The sequence below is a fragment of the Sinohyriopsis cumingii genome, chromosome 12 (genome assembly GCF_028554795.1).
Source record: "Sinohyriopsis cumingii isolate HCF-2022 chromosome 12, ASM2855479v2, whole genome shotgun sequence".
In the NCBI taxonomy this organism is placed as follows: domain Eukaryota; kingdom Metazoa; phylum Mollusca; class Bivalvia; order Unionida; family Unionidae; genus Sinohyriopsis; species Sinohyriopsis cumingii.
In genome coordinates, this window is record NC_142972.1 from 35854525 (window position 1) to 35868291 (window position 13767).

Consider the following 13767-nt stretch of genomic DNA (forward strand, 5'->3'; position numbering starts at 1 on the left):
TTTCTTTTGTAAACAACATCTTACATAGCTAATTGGTGTCTATGATTTTTGATTATCTGTTACTGTTATTATTACTGAAGGCAAACATGTTTTCTATGTTTGAGATCTATCTTAGCATTTATTATGACCTCCGAATTTTCTAGAAACAAATTTGTTTACAGTTTAATGGAAAATTCCATTGCAAATAACCTAGGTTCAAGGCAGTTTGTTGCATCATAAGTCAGGTGACAGTCTGTTTGTAAGTTTGAAGTAAACATAATATGTAATTCCATGTCTTAAAATCAGTATTAGTTGTGTTCATTTGAGAGGATTTTATTTATTTCAATCATTTATTGGAATTACAAAGTGCTTATTGACTTTGGACTAAATCACTATTTTGGAATTGTTGTGGATTCATTCAAGGACATTTTGGTTTATATCATTTTGATACATCAAGACTGTTAGCATATCACTACATTCAGAATTGGAATTCATTTGAACACCACCTGAATCCATTCGGAATACTTTTGGCATTGTGATTGGATTTTTTTGGGATTTAATTCACAATACTCTTTAATTTTTGTAATAAAAATTTTCACTTTGTATTATAATGCAATAAACTATTTGTTTAATTTTACAAAACCTGTTTGTTTTTTCTATTACTTTGTTTAAGACCATAGAGTCATAACACGTTGCAGATCTGGAATCCATATTTTTTATCTGATTTATTATCAGCCTTGGAATATGAAGAGGATATTTGCTTGCAGTGAGTGAACAATGGAGATATTTCATCGAGTGGGTGAAAAACATGTTATTTTCACAATGAAGATGAATGTATCTATTATTCAATCATGACAAGCAAAGTTTCTTCTTATTTTGTGCTGAAACATATTTGTTAGCAAAATGTACTGTATAACAGATTGAAGTACCAGATGTATTAGTGGATCCCACATGATGTCAGTGGTTTACCCATTACCATGTTTTGTGATTATTCACACAGAAAACATAAACAACAATGTAATTCTCCTTCCCACTTCAAAGCACATGATGGAAAAAAATTTGCTGCTTCTTGGTTCTGAACTTGAGTCCACTTTAACTGGAGTTGACCATATTTACCAGTCGGCCATGTAATCATCTCAGAATAACTTAGGATTTCATGGTTATCTTATTATCAATGTGGCAGTGAAATTATTTATTTTATTTCACCCCAGTGAATTATCACAATTATTTCACTTGGAAAATCCAGTAATTCATTGCATACTATAAAATACAAACTGATATCATCTAGATCTTAAATGAGTTTGATAATAAGGGAGTTCCACACATTTTGATAAGCTTATCTTGCATCTGATTGGTTGAGCTTGTTATTACTAGGGTCAATTTTTTTACATCTGAATTGGAATATGGACTTACATCATATTCTTAAAATGAATGAGATCATGGTTATTACTTAGGTGATCTTGCATTTGATTGGCAGAGCTCATTATTAAGAGAGGTCATATTTATGATCCATTTTTGATCAGACATGGTCTTAGGTTCTATGAGAAGTTTGATGTGCTCCTATTAATGGCTAATGATGTAAATTGTGTAGACACTACATTTCTCATACAATTTTGATAAAGCTTGGTACATTGGCTTATATCACAAAGATCTTGGATGAGTTGGGTTGTGAGTTTACCTTACAGATAGTAGTTGTGTCTGTTTTTGGTCAACTGTTATTAGTCCCATTCGGGCTTCTGATAAACTTCTTAGTTAAAATTTTTAAAAATGTGTTCAAAAAATGTTTTTTGACAGGATCTTCTCCAAAAACAAGATATGTATTAAATGATTTAATGAATGTCATGCAGTGTTAACACATTAACCCCTGGAGGTTTTTGTCGTTTTCATCTGAAATTCGAGTAGGAAACACATTTTGAAAGCTATTTCTGAATACATCCTAATACATCAACTTCCAGGTGATTTTCCAGTAACCTAATGCCTAGTTGTGTTAGAAACATCATTTTTCGTTGGCTATTTGGCTCGCACATGAGCAGAAGGGTAAAAGTTGGAGTTCTTTTTTGTTTGTTTTTTTGCTTAACCACTCTTTATTCCAAATGCCCATCATATCCTACTTTTTGCAAAGGTTCATCTATCTGTTTGCAGTTCATACCAGTCTGCCATAAATCTAAGACCAAAAAGTTTAAAATCCAGACACAAAATCAGATTCTGACCAAGGATGAATTTTGGGTAGAAAAATAGACGGGTCCAAAAAATGAGGTTTTTCCCTCTGTATTTTGTAGTGCAACTAGAAATTACAGATTTTTTGGTATCATTGTAGAGCTACATCTGTCTACCTTTCTATAATACCACCTACTATAGTGTATCGTACATGACCTTGACACTATAGAGCTCAGCAGTAGGCTACTACCTCCTGGAATGGGTTTTTTAATGACACTGTTAAAAATTATTATCTGCATCATGTATATCTGTCGTCAACAAGGAGATAAACCTGTCACTGTCCATCTGCCATTAAGTATTTTCATTACTGGATGATAGCTCTCATTCCTTTTAAGATATTTCAATCAGACTCAGTGTTTCTGCCAAGCAAATTGTATAGAGCAACCTTAGAAATGTTTGCATTTAATATTTTGTTTTACCATGTTAGCAAAATGCTGCATAAGTAATATAAAAATTGAGATTACTGGACCATAGGATACAGACAAAAGTAGTATCAGAATTGAGATTGCTGGACCATAGGATACAGACAAAAGTAGTATCAGAATTGAGATTGCTGAACCATAGGATACAGAAAAAAGTTGTATCAGAATTGAGATTGCTGGACCATATTGTATAGAGCTACTTTTGATATTTTATATCATACCTTGTAAGCAGAATGTGCCATAAGTAGCATAAAATTTGAGATTGCTGGACCATAGAATACAAGCATCAATATGTTAAAAATTGAGATAGCTGGACCATAGGGTAGAAGCATAAGTGGAATACAAACTGAGATTGCTGAACCATAGGAAGAAGACAAAAGTAGTATCAAAATTGAGATTGCTGGACCATAGGGTACATGTATGGGTAGTATAGATATTGCGATAGCTTCTGCACTACTACACTGTTCAAATTTACACTTCGTGTGCATTTTAGGAGGTATTAATTTGGTTTGGCATTTTGAGAAATGCATTGCAGGGAGGTTATTTGGTGCCTAGGCAGTTTGAGTAAAGTATGTTGTGCAAGGACACATTGTATTAACTGACCTGGACTGATCCGACCATTGTAGTCGACCCCATGCCTTTAGATTTGCAAGACTGGCATGCAGAACACTGAACAATCACATTGTAGGATGAGTAGGGATCATGCATTGAAACTGTGTCACTGGGACTAACTTTTAAAGATTTTATACAGATTGTTACAATTATGTGTCAACTCTAAATTCTCAAACCTTTTCGCCCATTGTTGCCATCTTAAGATTGAAATATTTTACAGTGTGTTCTTTTTTTCTAGGATTTTGACTGACTCTAATTTCAACACTTTTTAATCTATTGCCATCAATCCAGGGATTAAGTTATGTCACATAACCTGAACTGGGTTGATGTGACCTACTTTCAGTAGTGAAATGAACACTGAAAACTACTGACTCATGGTACAGAAGTGGGGTACCTTGTAATCTTCTGTCATTTTATTGTTTTACATTTTATTGTTTTACAGTAAAATTACATTTTCATTGGTACATGCATTATTGGCTATTCCTTTGAGAGAGAAGTAGGTCACAGATGCAGAAGGACTTGGCAGATGGGGAAAGAGGTCATAGATTGATTATCACTGAAGTGGTCTTTGTACCAACTCAAAAACTCTGTGGAAATTGCTGCCACAACAAATTAAAGTAAATTCACAGCACAGTGTACTTCTTCTCACTCCTGCTTCTAGATTGGAAAGGTTTTCATCTTTAAGGCTTTGTATAGTTAATTCATATATTTATATTTTTCCAAATGAAAGAAATTTAATTTCTTTCATAGCAGCATTATATTATGTGTCTGTTTTCATTACAGGTTGTAAATTCAGGATACTCTCAGAGAGCTGTAAACATGGCTTCAAATACAAATTTATCAGAGGAATCATCTGGAGAAACTCCTCCGCTTTCACCCAAATTCCACAGAAGGACAACCAGGTCTTCTCCAGATGACTCCATTCTCAAACCAGTCGCACATTCACCTGTCAGTAGCAGACCATCCTCACTCTCACCAGTCTCCTCAGAGAAGGAGATTTTCAGAACTCCTCCATTGTCTCCTTTGCCAACTCAGCAACCAGTCAAGCCGACAAACAGTCAGGTCACAGTGTCCACTAGTTCATCTGAACCTCCTCCTAGACCCACTAGCTCTTCCCGGATTGGAGGTACTGACAATATGCATTACATTCCTAACACAGTTTATATTTGAGCAATAGTTACTTATGTAGAGATCACTATCAGGGGGTGTGGACTAAAGAGACAATGCCTGGACCCCATTCTAATACTGTGAATTCATTTGAGCTTCAGCACAAGAAAACTTTGCTTTAGGTATAAAATGTATATTTTCACATTCTGTATATTTCAGAAAGATTCATCTTTCCTGAATATCGTGCTGTTTACAGACCTGCATACCCTTATGATTTTTCCTTATGTCTTACAAAAATGGCCCTTTAAAATTTGAACTTAAGGAATGATAGCAAAAGCTATGAAAATATGATTGTTGTCGTAAAATCCAGATAATTGGCTCATCCATGTCTATAGCATGATGCCCCAGTGCTAGACATGACTATAAACAGCCACACTGCAGACATAGCGATATGACTGAAAAAATGTTAAAGCAGATACCACCTGTCTTGAGAGACCAGACATTCAATGTGTTTCAACACTGCTATGAATTAATGTATCAAAAGACCAGATATCATATACCACCTGTCTTGAGAGACCAGACACTCAATGTGTTTCAACACTGCTATGAATTAATGTATCAAAAGACCAGACATAAATACTAAAGATCTTTATTTAATTTGTTGTAACCAGGACTACTTTAGAGTCTGCACATGGAGTGCTGGTTGTTCAGAATCAAAATGCACAAAAAGAGGGAAAAAGTGGGTATGATTACCAGTGTCTTTAAATGTATAATGTTCATTTGTGCGCTTTAGACCATAAACCTTAAAAGTGTGAGGTTCAGTCATATGCTTAAGACCATAAACCTTAAATGTGTGAGGTTCAGTTTTATGCTTTAGATATTAAACCAGACTTAAATACATGTCATTGACTGCTGTATTCATCTAAATCCTATTACAATTTACTGTTCTGTCTTTGAAAGAAGTAATGACATGGTAAAAGGTTTGTTGTGTTTCTTTATCTGTTTTGAAAACTTGCTCAGTGTTGGTAATGTTGTAATGAGAGATATTTCACTGTATGTCATAATCGGAGATCTTTCACTTTAATTGTAATGCATCAGTTCTGCAGTAAATCATGCAATACATGATCGCTGGGGTGATTGATGTCTGTGACTTTTTTCTTTGAATACGTATTCTGGATAAATTAATTGTTTATTGATTGTGTGGTTTTATATTTATTTAGCGGCCTTAAAGCCTGCACTGATGCCAAAAGCACCATGGTCAGGAATATCATCTTCTGTTACTTCCTTCTGTTATTGAGTTGATCTATTTATTGTTTTTGTTTTTGGGTGACATAGCTTTTAGCTAGTAAATTTAATGAGTAAGTTTTATTATAGCTAACATTACAGTTTATTAGCAGGATGGAAAAGAATTACCCTATTTATCTTTGTAATTCATATGCAAATAACGTTATGTGAACTTGAAGTAAAAATGCTTATGGTCAGTATATTAATATTGATATATACATCTTTTTAGATGAATGCATGTAAGATTTTAAAAAATTATTAATAAAAAATATAATATTTGTAAGGTAATTATGGGTAATTGTGTCCTTAATAAACCAAACTGAATTTTAGACCATGAAAACTTTCCTTTGTGTACAGACCTGTTTTGAGAGGCCATCTGTCTTGTAAGATCACTTATTCTTAGCAGAATGGGATGGTCTCAAAACAGGTTTTGCTGTGCTTGTTTTTGATGATTATTCTATAATTAGATAATAACTTTTATCCCTATACTTTCATTGTAATGTTGAGATGTATGTGTGTGTGATTTGGATTTTTAACGTAGCTTTAACAGTATTTCAGTCATATCGCTATGATGTCTGCAATGTGGCAGTTTATAGTGATGTCTAGCACTGGAGCATCATGCCACAGACATGTAGCATGATGCCCCACCCAGTCACATTATCCTGACACCAGTCCAATCAGTACTAAACTAACCTCTTATTGCTGAGCGCCAAGCGAGGCAGCTGTTAGTACCATTTTTTATCAGTCTTTGGTATGACTCAGCCGGGGATTGACCCCACAACCTCCTGCAGCCGAGGCAGACGCTCTTACCACTATACCACCGGAGCATTCTAGTGGTGAGTAGGTAGGTAGGTAGGTGTGTGTGTATACATACGTCACCATATCAACACAGTATTGGGTTTATTGCACAACAAAAGGACTTTCATCATAAAGAGGTCCAAGATTTCATTGTGAGGATCATTTTAGTCAGAATAGATTTTCTGCATAAAAATCGACATTCATAATGGTTCATGGAGGCAATGTAAAGCTTTGTAGATGTGGTATTTATAATTATTGATTGGTTAGTATAATTATTGATTGGTTATTATAGCATCCAAAGATCCAGAAAAGGATTCTATGTATGTGAAGTCATCATCAACAATCATAACGGCTGCCTCGAAGAAGGAAGCAGCGAGTTTATCCGGAAAGGAGTCTTTGGTAGCTCCCAAAAAGGAGAAACCTAATCACCCTGTAGAAGTGGAAGTAAAGATCAGTGAATTTGTATCACCAAGTGACTTCCATGTCCAGCTTGCATCCAGTGGCAGAGATGGACTTGATGAGTATGATTTTACAAGTATTTCATTTTCAAATTCTCATTTATATATAAAAAAGCAATGAAGCCTATGTTATACTTCAGTAACGCTGTTGTTGTAACTATTATTGGCAATGATGTTAGTAAAAATTTATTGGGTTTTTTTGTATTCTTTGGTGATTGTAGAATTGTTTGTACAAGGTACTGATGGTGACATAGCCGTTGGGTTGAGATATTCATTGATGTAGAAAATGTGACAACCTGGAAAAAACAGAATTATTTCTTTACGTGTACGAAACAACTTTAATCAACAATGATACATTTGTGATGAATCCATCTAGATATATTTTGTGTTTTGTCAATCCAAATACAATTTTTGTCTGATCATTCCTGCATCATTTGAATGTGGTCATTTCTGATACATTTGTGTCTAATTCCTGATATATTTATATCTGATTCCTGATACTGTGTACATTTGTGTCTTTTTCCTAATATGTTTGTATCTGACCATTCCTGATACATCTATATTTAATTTTTCTTGATACATTTTGTCATTAGCCATTTTATACTTTTTGGCTAATCCATCAAGATACATTTGTCTAATCCATCCATATACATTTCTTTACTGATCATTCCTGGTACATTTGTGTCTGATTGTTCCTGGTACATTTGTGTCTGATTGTTCCTGGTATGTTTGTGTCTGATTGCTCCTGGTACATTTGTGCTTTATCATTCATAGTAATTTTGTCAGGAATAGCCTTATCAAATGCAGGGCATTTGGAAATAAACTTCTAAACAAGTTTTGTATGATATTGAATATAATATTTTCTTCCATTACTTTAAAATTACTTTCTCTCTTTACATATATTGTTAAAAATTACTAACACGCAGTGCCCCTGTGAACACAGGGCCTGATTGAACCAAATCTGTTCAATTGGCACACAGAGTACTTGATGACATTTAAAAATGGACTTACTAGTTCTTTTTATTTATATTACTTTGCCTGTGTGGACCTGTAATTTATTTTTGAAAAACCTGCCACATAAAGACATCTTCAAAAGCCTGACTATATGAGACCAAATTTAACTGTCCTTGCATTAATATTCTTCACATTCATACAGAAGATGCCAGTTTATCATCTAGTCCAACTGAAACACAAATAGAATGTCAAATAACATATGTTTCAACTAAATAGCTGCTAATTTTCCTGATTTGGGTGTCATTCAACTCAAGGCGTCAGCTTTTTTACGAATATCAGATGAGCTATATCAGGTCCTCATGGTTTTCCTCTTTGCAAAAATTCTTGAAATTTGAGGCTCTAGGTTTACATTGGTTTATGAAATTGCCTTAAAGCAAAAGACAGTGTTCAGTGATCATTTTTTTGCAGTTTTTTTCAGTAAATTTCAAATACACATATGCTGATAATTGCTGGTATTGATATTGTGGTGAGAGGATGCCTGATTTTTTGCATGTAAAATATTTTCATAAAATGCAATGTAATTTGCTGGATATTCATGAGAAAATTATGAACAGGTAATTATGTTTTGCATGTGTTGTGCTCCAGCATTCTGTATTGTGTAATTTTCCTTCCTTTTCAGTCTGATGGAATCCTTGAAAGAGGCTTGTGACAAAAGTGGACCAACATTGACTACTTGGGAGAAAGATGGCTACTGTGCTGCTCGTTACTCAGTTGACGGCAAGTGGTATCGTGCTAAAATTACTAGGATTTTGCACAAGAATCTCATGGAGGTATGTTGATTTGTTAAGTTTTTATTTAGTTTATGCCCTGTGTCCTGCATGCTTTGCGTTCTGTCATTGATTGATCAACAACACAAGACCAAATTCAACCAAACTTGGCAGAGAGTATTTAACTTGAGCACATTTCAGTTTATATAGATTTTGGCAGTCTACCATCAGATGTAGCCATAATAACTAGAAATAAACTGTACATAATTTCTTTTTTAAGAAGTGGCCTACAGAACTTAACCAGATTTGACAGGAAGCATCCAGGTTTAAAGTTCATCTGACTATAACTTATAGGCTAAGTAGACATGGGTATGGCCCATCATCTGACATATGTCATCTGTCAATTGATGGCCAATCCATATTGCTGTTTTCAACTTCTTTTCAGAAACAACTGGGTCAGTTTCAATCAAACTTGGTCGGATTGTTCCTCAGATCATGCTTTACCAAAGTTATGTTCAGGGTGCCTCTGCTAGTAATAGTGGTTTCCATAGCAACCAAAAGTAAAAACATTCTTTTTAACCTTTTGACAAGAATATCAGAACTTGTTTCTTCTTTGAATACATTACCCAGTCGTAATACTGTAGGGGAACTACCACTACCTCTCAAATCATGCCCTCCCAGATGCTACTGTTAGCTAAAGGGAGCTAAAAATTGTATGCTGACCTATTCGGCGGTTGGGCAGAGTGATCTCCCTTTACATATCAAGACTTGGGAGCACAGTGTAAGAATATCTCAGTTATTACTTCCGTCTGTGCCAGGTAGCATGCTCTCATCACGAGAGACCTTGCAATAGCCAGAAGCTACATGGAAGATATACTACTTCAAGTTGGATGAGTTTTTCACTTCTAAGGAGAGTATACTCCATCTGTATTTCCAACTTTTTCTCACTTTTTTATCACAACAGAGTTGTGCCTTTACAAGTTGCCACACTCTGTCATCATCACACATTTAGCTACTTGCACATAGAGCCTAAGCCACTTCACAGTCAGTTCATGCTATACTTATTTATACGTGCAGGTCTCTGGTGCTCATATAACTCCTATATATGTGAAATTCCTTTGCAAATGGGTACATGTTGACAAATTCCTATCCAAGGCTTTTGTAGCATCCAGGCTTCAACTTTAAATGTATTTACTTGTGCGGATGATTTCTGGGCCTTTTTCCTACAAGCATTACCTCATAATGGATATTGTTTCATATTGTTGACCTACTCTATACTTCTCTATAATGGTGCCTCTGTTCCCTTTTACGTGAAGGTTGTTTGTATGTAATTTAGACACTCGTTTACATTTCTCTATTTATTCCGCTCTAGTTGGACAAGTACAGGTCAGTGCTTTATACATGGTTTATTCAGTCACCTCCTGTGCATGCATGTTTCTATAGGCAACCCTTGAGGCATGTTTATATGCATAAACTTTAAATAATATTTATGGAGTACTTATTTTTTTTCCCTTTTGAAGCCGTGCCCCGACAGATGGAGTCTCCTCCATTCAGGTTACATAGAAGCTGTCTTAGTACCTTATGGGACCTCAGATGGCATCTCCACGGTAAGGGGATGTACCTCTTACCTATTCTGCTAAGGTATTATGCTTGGGTAATGTATTTGAAAGACGAAACCTATTTTTCTGTGTAAAATATGTTTCTTTCGAAAATATTTACCTGTTCATAATACACATACACCCTCCCAGCCTCCCCGCAGTTACATCCATATTGAGCATGCCCTCCACTCTAGTAATAACTGGGATATTCTTACACAGTGATGCCAAGTCTTATGTAAAGGGAGATCACTCTGCCTGACCACCAGAGAGGTATTATGATTGGGTATGTATTTTCAAAGAAACATATATTACTTCAAAAAGTTGGTTTTAATCAAACTGGGAAGGAATGTTTCTCAGATCATGCTTTATCAAAATTATGTTCAAGTTACATCCCCTAGTAATAGTGGTTTCCATGGCAACCAATATTTAAAACCCTCTTTTTGATTTCTTGACCAGAATGACTGAACCTGTTTCAACCCAACTTGGTAGGATTATTTCTTAGGACATGCTCTTTCAAAATTTTATATGGGGTGGCTCTCCTAACAACAGTGTTTTTCATAGTAATTGGTTGGAATACCCATGATGATAATTATTGTTGCTGGTATTGAAAAGACATTCTTGCTGAAAACTGCATGACTATATCAAACCAAGTGTGATATGGAAAGTCTAGCATCAACAATGTTCAGATGCCAATGAACCAAGTAATCCAGCTAATGTTACTCAAGTAGAAACAATTAAACAATGTCAAAAACCACAAATATGTCAAAAACCACAAATATCTACTAAATGCCTGGAAATTATCCTGACATGGATATCTTTCCACTACGCATGTCAAGTGAGCAATATCAGGTCCTTATGGACCTCACAAGGCTTGTCAGATGAATGAGAAAGATGAGGGGATGTTTAGAACTAGAATATGAAGATAATGAGAAACTGAAGACTTCATTGTTGCTGATGGGTATGTGACACCTGAAGGCTTTGATGTTGCTAATAGGTATGTGATACCTGGCTTTGATGTTGCTGATAGGTATGTGACACCTGGCTTTGATGTTGCTGATAGGTATGTGACACCTGGCTCTGATGTTGCTGATAGGTATGTGATACCTGGCTGTGATGTTGCTAATAGGTATGTGATACCTGGCTTTGATATTGCTGATAGGTATGTGATATCTGGCTCTGATGTTGCTGATAGGTATGTGACACCTGGCTTTGATGTTGCTAATAGGTATGTGATACCTGGCTTTGATATTGCTGATAGGTATGTGATACCTGGCTTTGATGTTGCTGATAGGTATGTGATACCTGGCTTTAATGTTGCTGATAGGTATGTGACACCTGAAGGCTTTGATGTTGCTGATAGGCATGTGACACCTGAATTTTGTCAGTGTGATCCTGATATTCACCTATTTTCCAAACAAGTAAGCCCAGTGTGGCTGTTAAATGGATCTGGAACACTTTCAGAGATCTGAATTTGTCTGCTTTTCAGTGGTACCATATAGCCACTTGTATTTGTATTCCTATTGTAAGAAATGATATTTTTTTTTACAAGTAATTGAAAATATGTTGCCTACATTTTTTTTAACATTTTGGAAGTTAGTACTGAATGGTGGTCTTTCTCTTGTGGTCACTTGGTGTTGGAGAGTGAACTGGTTTCATATCAAATGAACATAAGTAGGATGACATCTTTTATCTTAAAATTTGCTTTCCTTTTGAAGGTTTAATACAAGTTGTGAAAGAGATTTGTTTCTGGAAGTGTTTTTGAAGGAGGTTACCATTTTTATGTTGTGACTGTACAATAAATTCTGTAGTGAATAAAGCTAACAATTGGATTCCAGATTTGTGAGAGAAAATAATGACACAAGTAATAGAAATGACCTGAATTATAGTATATGTCCAGGGAGATTATATAGTTATATGGATACACTTTTAATTGTTTTCAGGTTTTTATGGTAGACTATGGTTTTACTGATACCGTAAGCTCATCAAGTTTGCGCCCACTCACCAAGGTCCTGAAAGGCCCACGCTGTTTTGCATTCAGATGCCATTTGGCAGATCTGGTGCCAGCAGGGGACAGTAAGAAATGGTCCCATACAGCCTGTGAATACATGATGGAGGTGATGAAAGGAAAGAAAGTGTACATTGCCAAAAAGGTAATGATCATTATAAAAATCTTGTTAATTTATGTGCACATTTAACCCAGGTTATTCCACTAGTTTGTAATGCAGGTGATGTGGCTTTCTATGTGTTAGTCTGTTGGTCTCTGACTAAATATTTTCTTTTCTGTAACGTAACTCTCAAACCATTGGAGGTAGTTCAACCAAACTTTTTTCACATGTCAAGCAAGGTACTTAAACTTTCCTGTTGTCAGTGTTTTGTATGTTGTCATGGAAACAAAGTGTTGCATAAGTAGTATATAAATTGAAATGAGTGGAACATAAATAATATCTAAACTGAATGTTCTATACCACAGGGTACTTTCAGTAAAAATTCTTTTATATGCAGGTGATTAAAGATATATTAGATCTTTAAATGACTCTTCTATGATATTTTTGATGATCTGTTTTAACAGGTGTTTAATAAAATATTTATAATCTGTTTTAACAGTTTTTTAATTTTGATAATTCTGTTTTACAAGGTAGTGGGTACTATATATATATATATATATATATATATATATATATATATATATATATATATATATATATATATATATATATACATATATATATATAAAGTTTAGGCAAACTGGGAATGACATAAGCCCTGATCCGTCATTGCATAATGAACCAGATGATTGGGGGGGGGTTGTATCTGTATAGTCATGTTGTGATGGCAGATCCTTTTTTATAATTGCAGATAGTTATAAAAATAATAATGAATATCAAGAATACATATTTTTTAAAGAAGATTTAAGCATTATTTACAAATATTTCCAGTGTTCTGCATCATCTGATGGAATTTTAACCAGTCTTGACACTTTTTACAGAGGCTTTGTAAAAGTTTTTAATTGTGAATATGATTACAGGGAGACATTGAGGCTAACTCCTTACCCATGTGAATATGATTACAGGGAGACATTGAGGCTAACTCCTTAATCATGTAATAATTGTGAATATGATTACAGGGAGACATTGAGGCTAACTCCTTACCCATTGATCTGATCCTGGAAGAAGATATCCCAGAAACTGCCCTTGAACCAGCCTCCAAAAACTTTCAGAGTCTTATTGATCTTATGAAGGAGAAAGGTCTAAGCTTCTCAGTCAGGTATAATTTTTTTATGTTTTAAATTTAGATGCCCAAATGTTTCTTGATATCTTGAGTCAAATTTGTCTTAAGTTTAACATTTGTTAAATAAACAACTGTTTTAATCGCTTTTTCCAATAACCTTTTAGTTAATATAGAAAGGAACCTCGTTTACACAACTGATTGTTTTAGTTGGGATTTTTTTTTATTTCTGACAGATGACTGTTTAAGACTAGGTTGCAGATGGCTTTGTCTTTTTTAAGATAATACCACCCAAACATATTTTCAAGCCAGATATAAGAAATTATTTTTAATATTGGTTTTAATT

General features: G+C 34.7%; 1 protein-coding gene across 1 annotated transcript in view; it reads left to right on the plus strand.

Annotated features, from left to right (window-relative positions):
- LOC149786253 (RING finger protein 17-like) overlaps positions 1–13767 on the plus strand; it is a 200178-nt gene that overhangs the window by 133680 nt on the left and 52731 nt on the right. Inside the window, exons 28-32 of the mRNA XM_089976633.1 lie at positions 4014–4356; positions 6712–6940; positions 8511–8661; positions 12137–12346; positions 13321–13460. Of these exons, the coding sequence (XP_089832759.1) occupies positions 4014–4356; positions 6712–6940; positions 8511–8661; positions 12137–12346; positions 13321–13460 (1073 nt within the window). The remainder of the gene's footprint in view (positions 1–4013; positions 4357–6711; positions 6941–8510; positions 8662–12136; positions 12347–13320; positions 13461–13767) is intronic.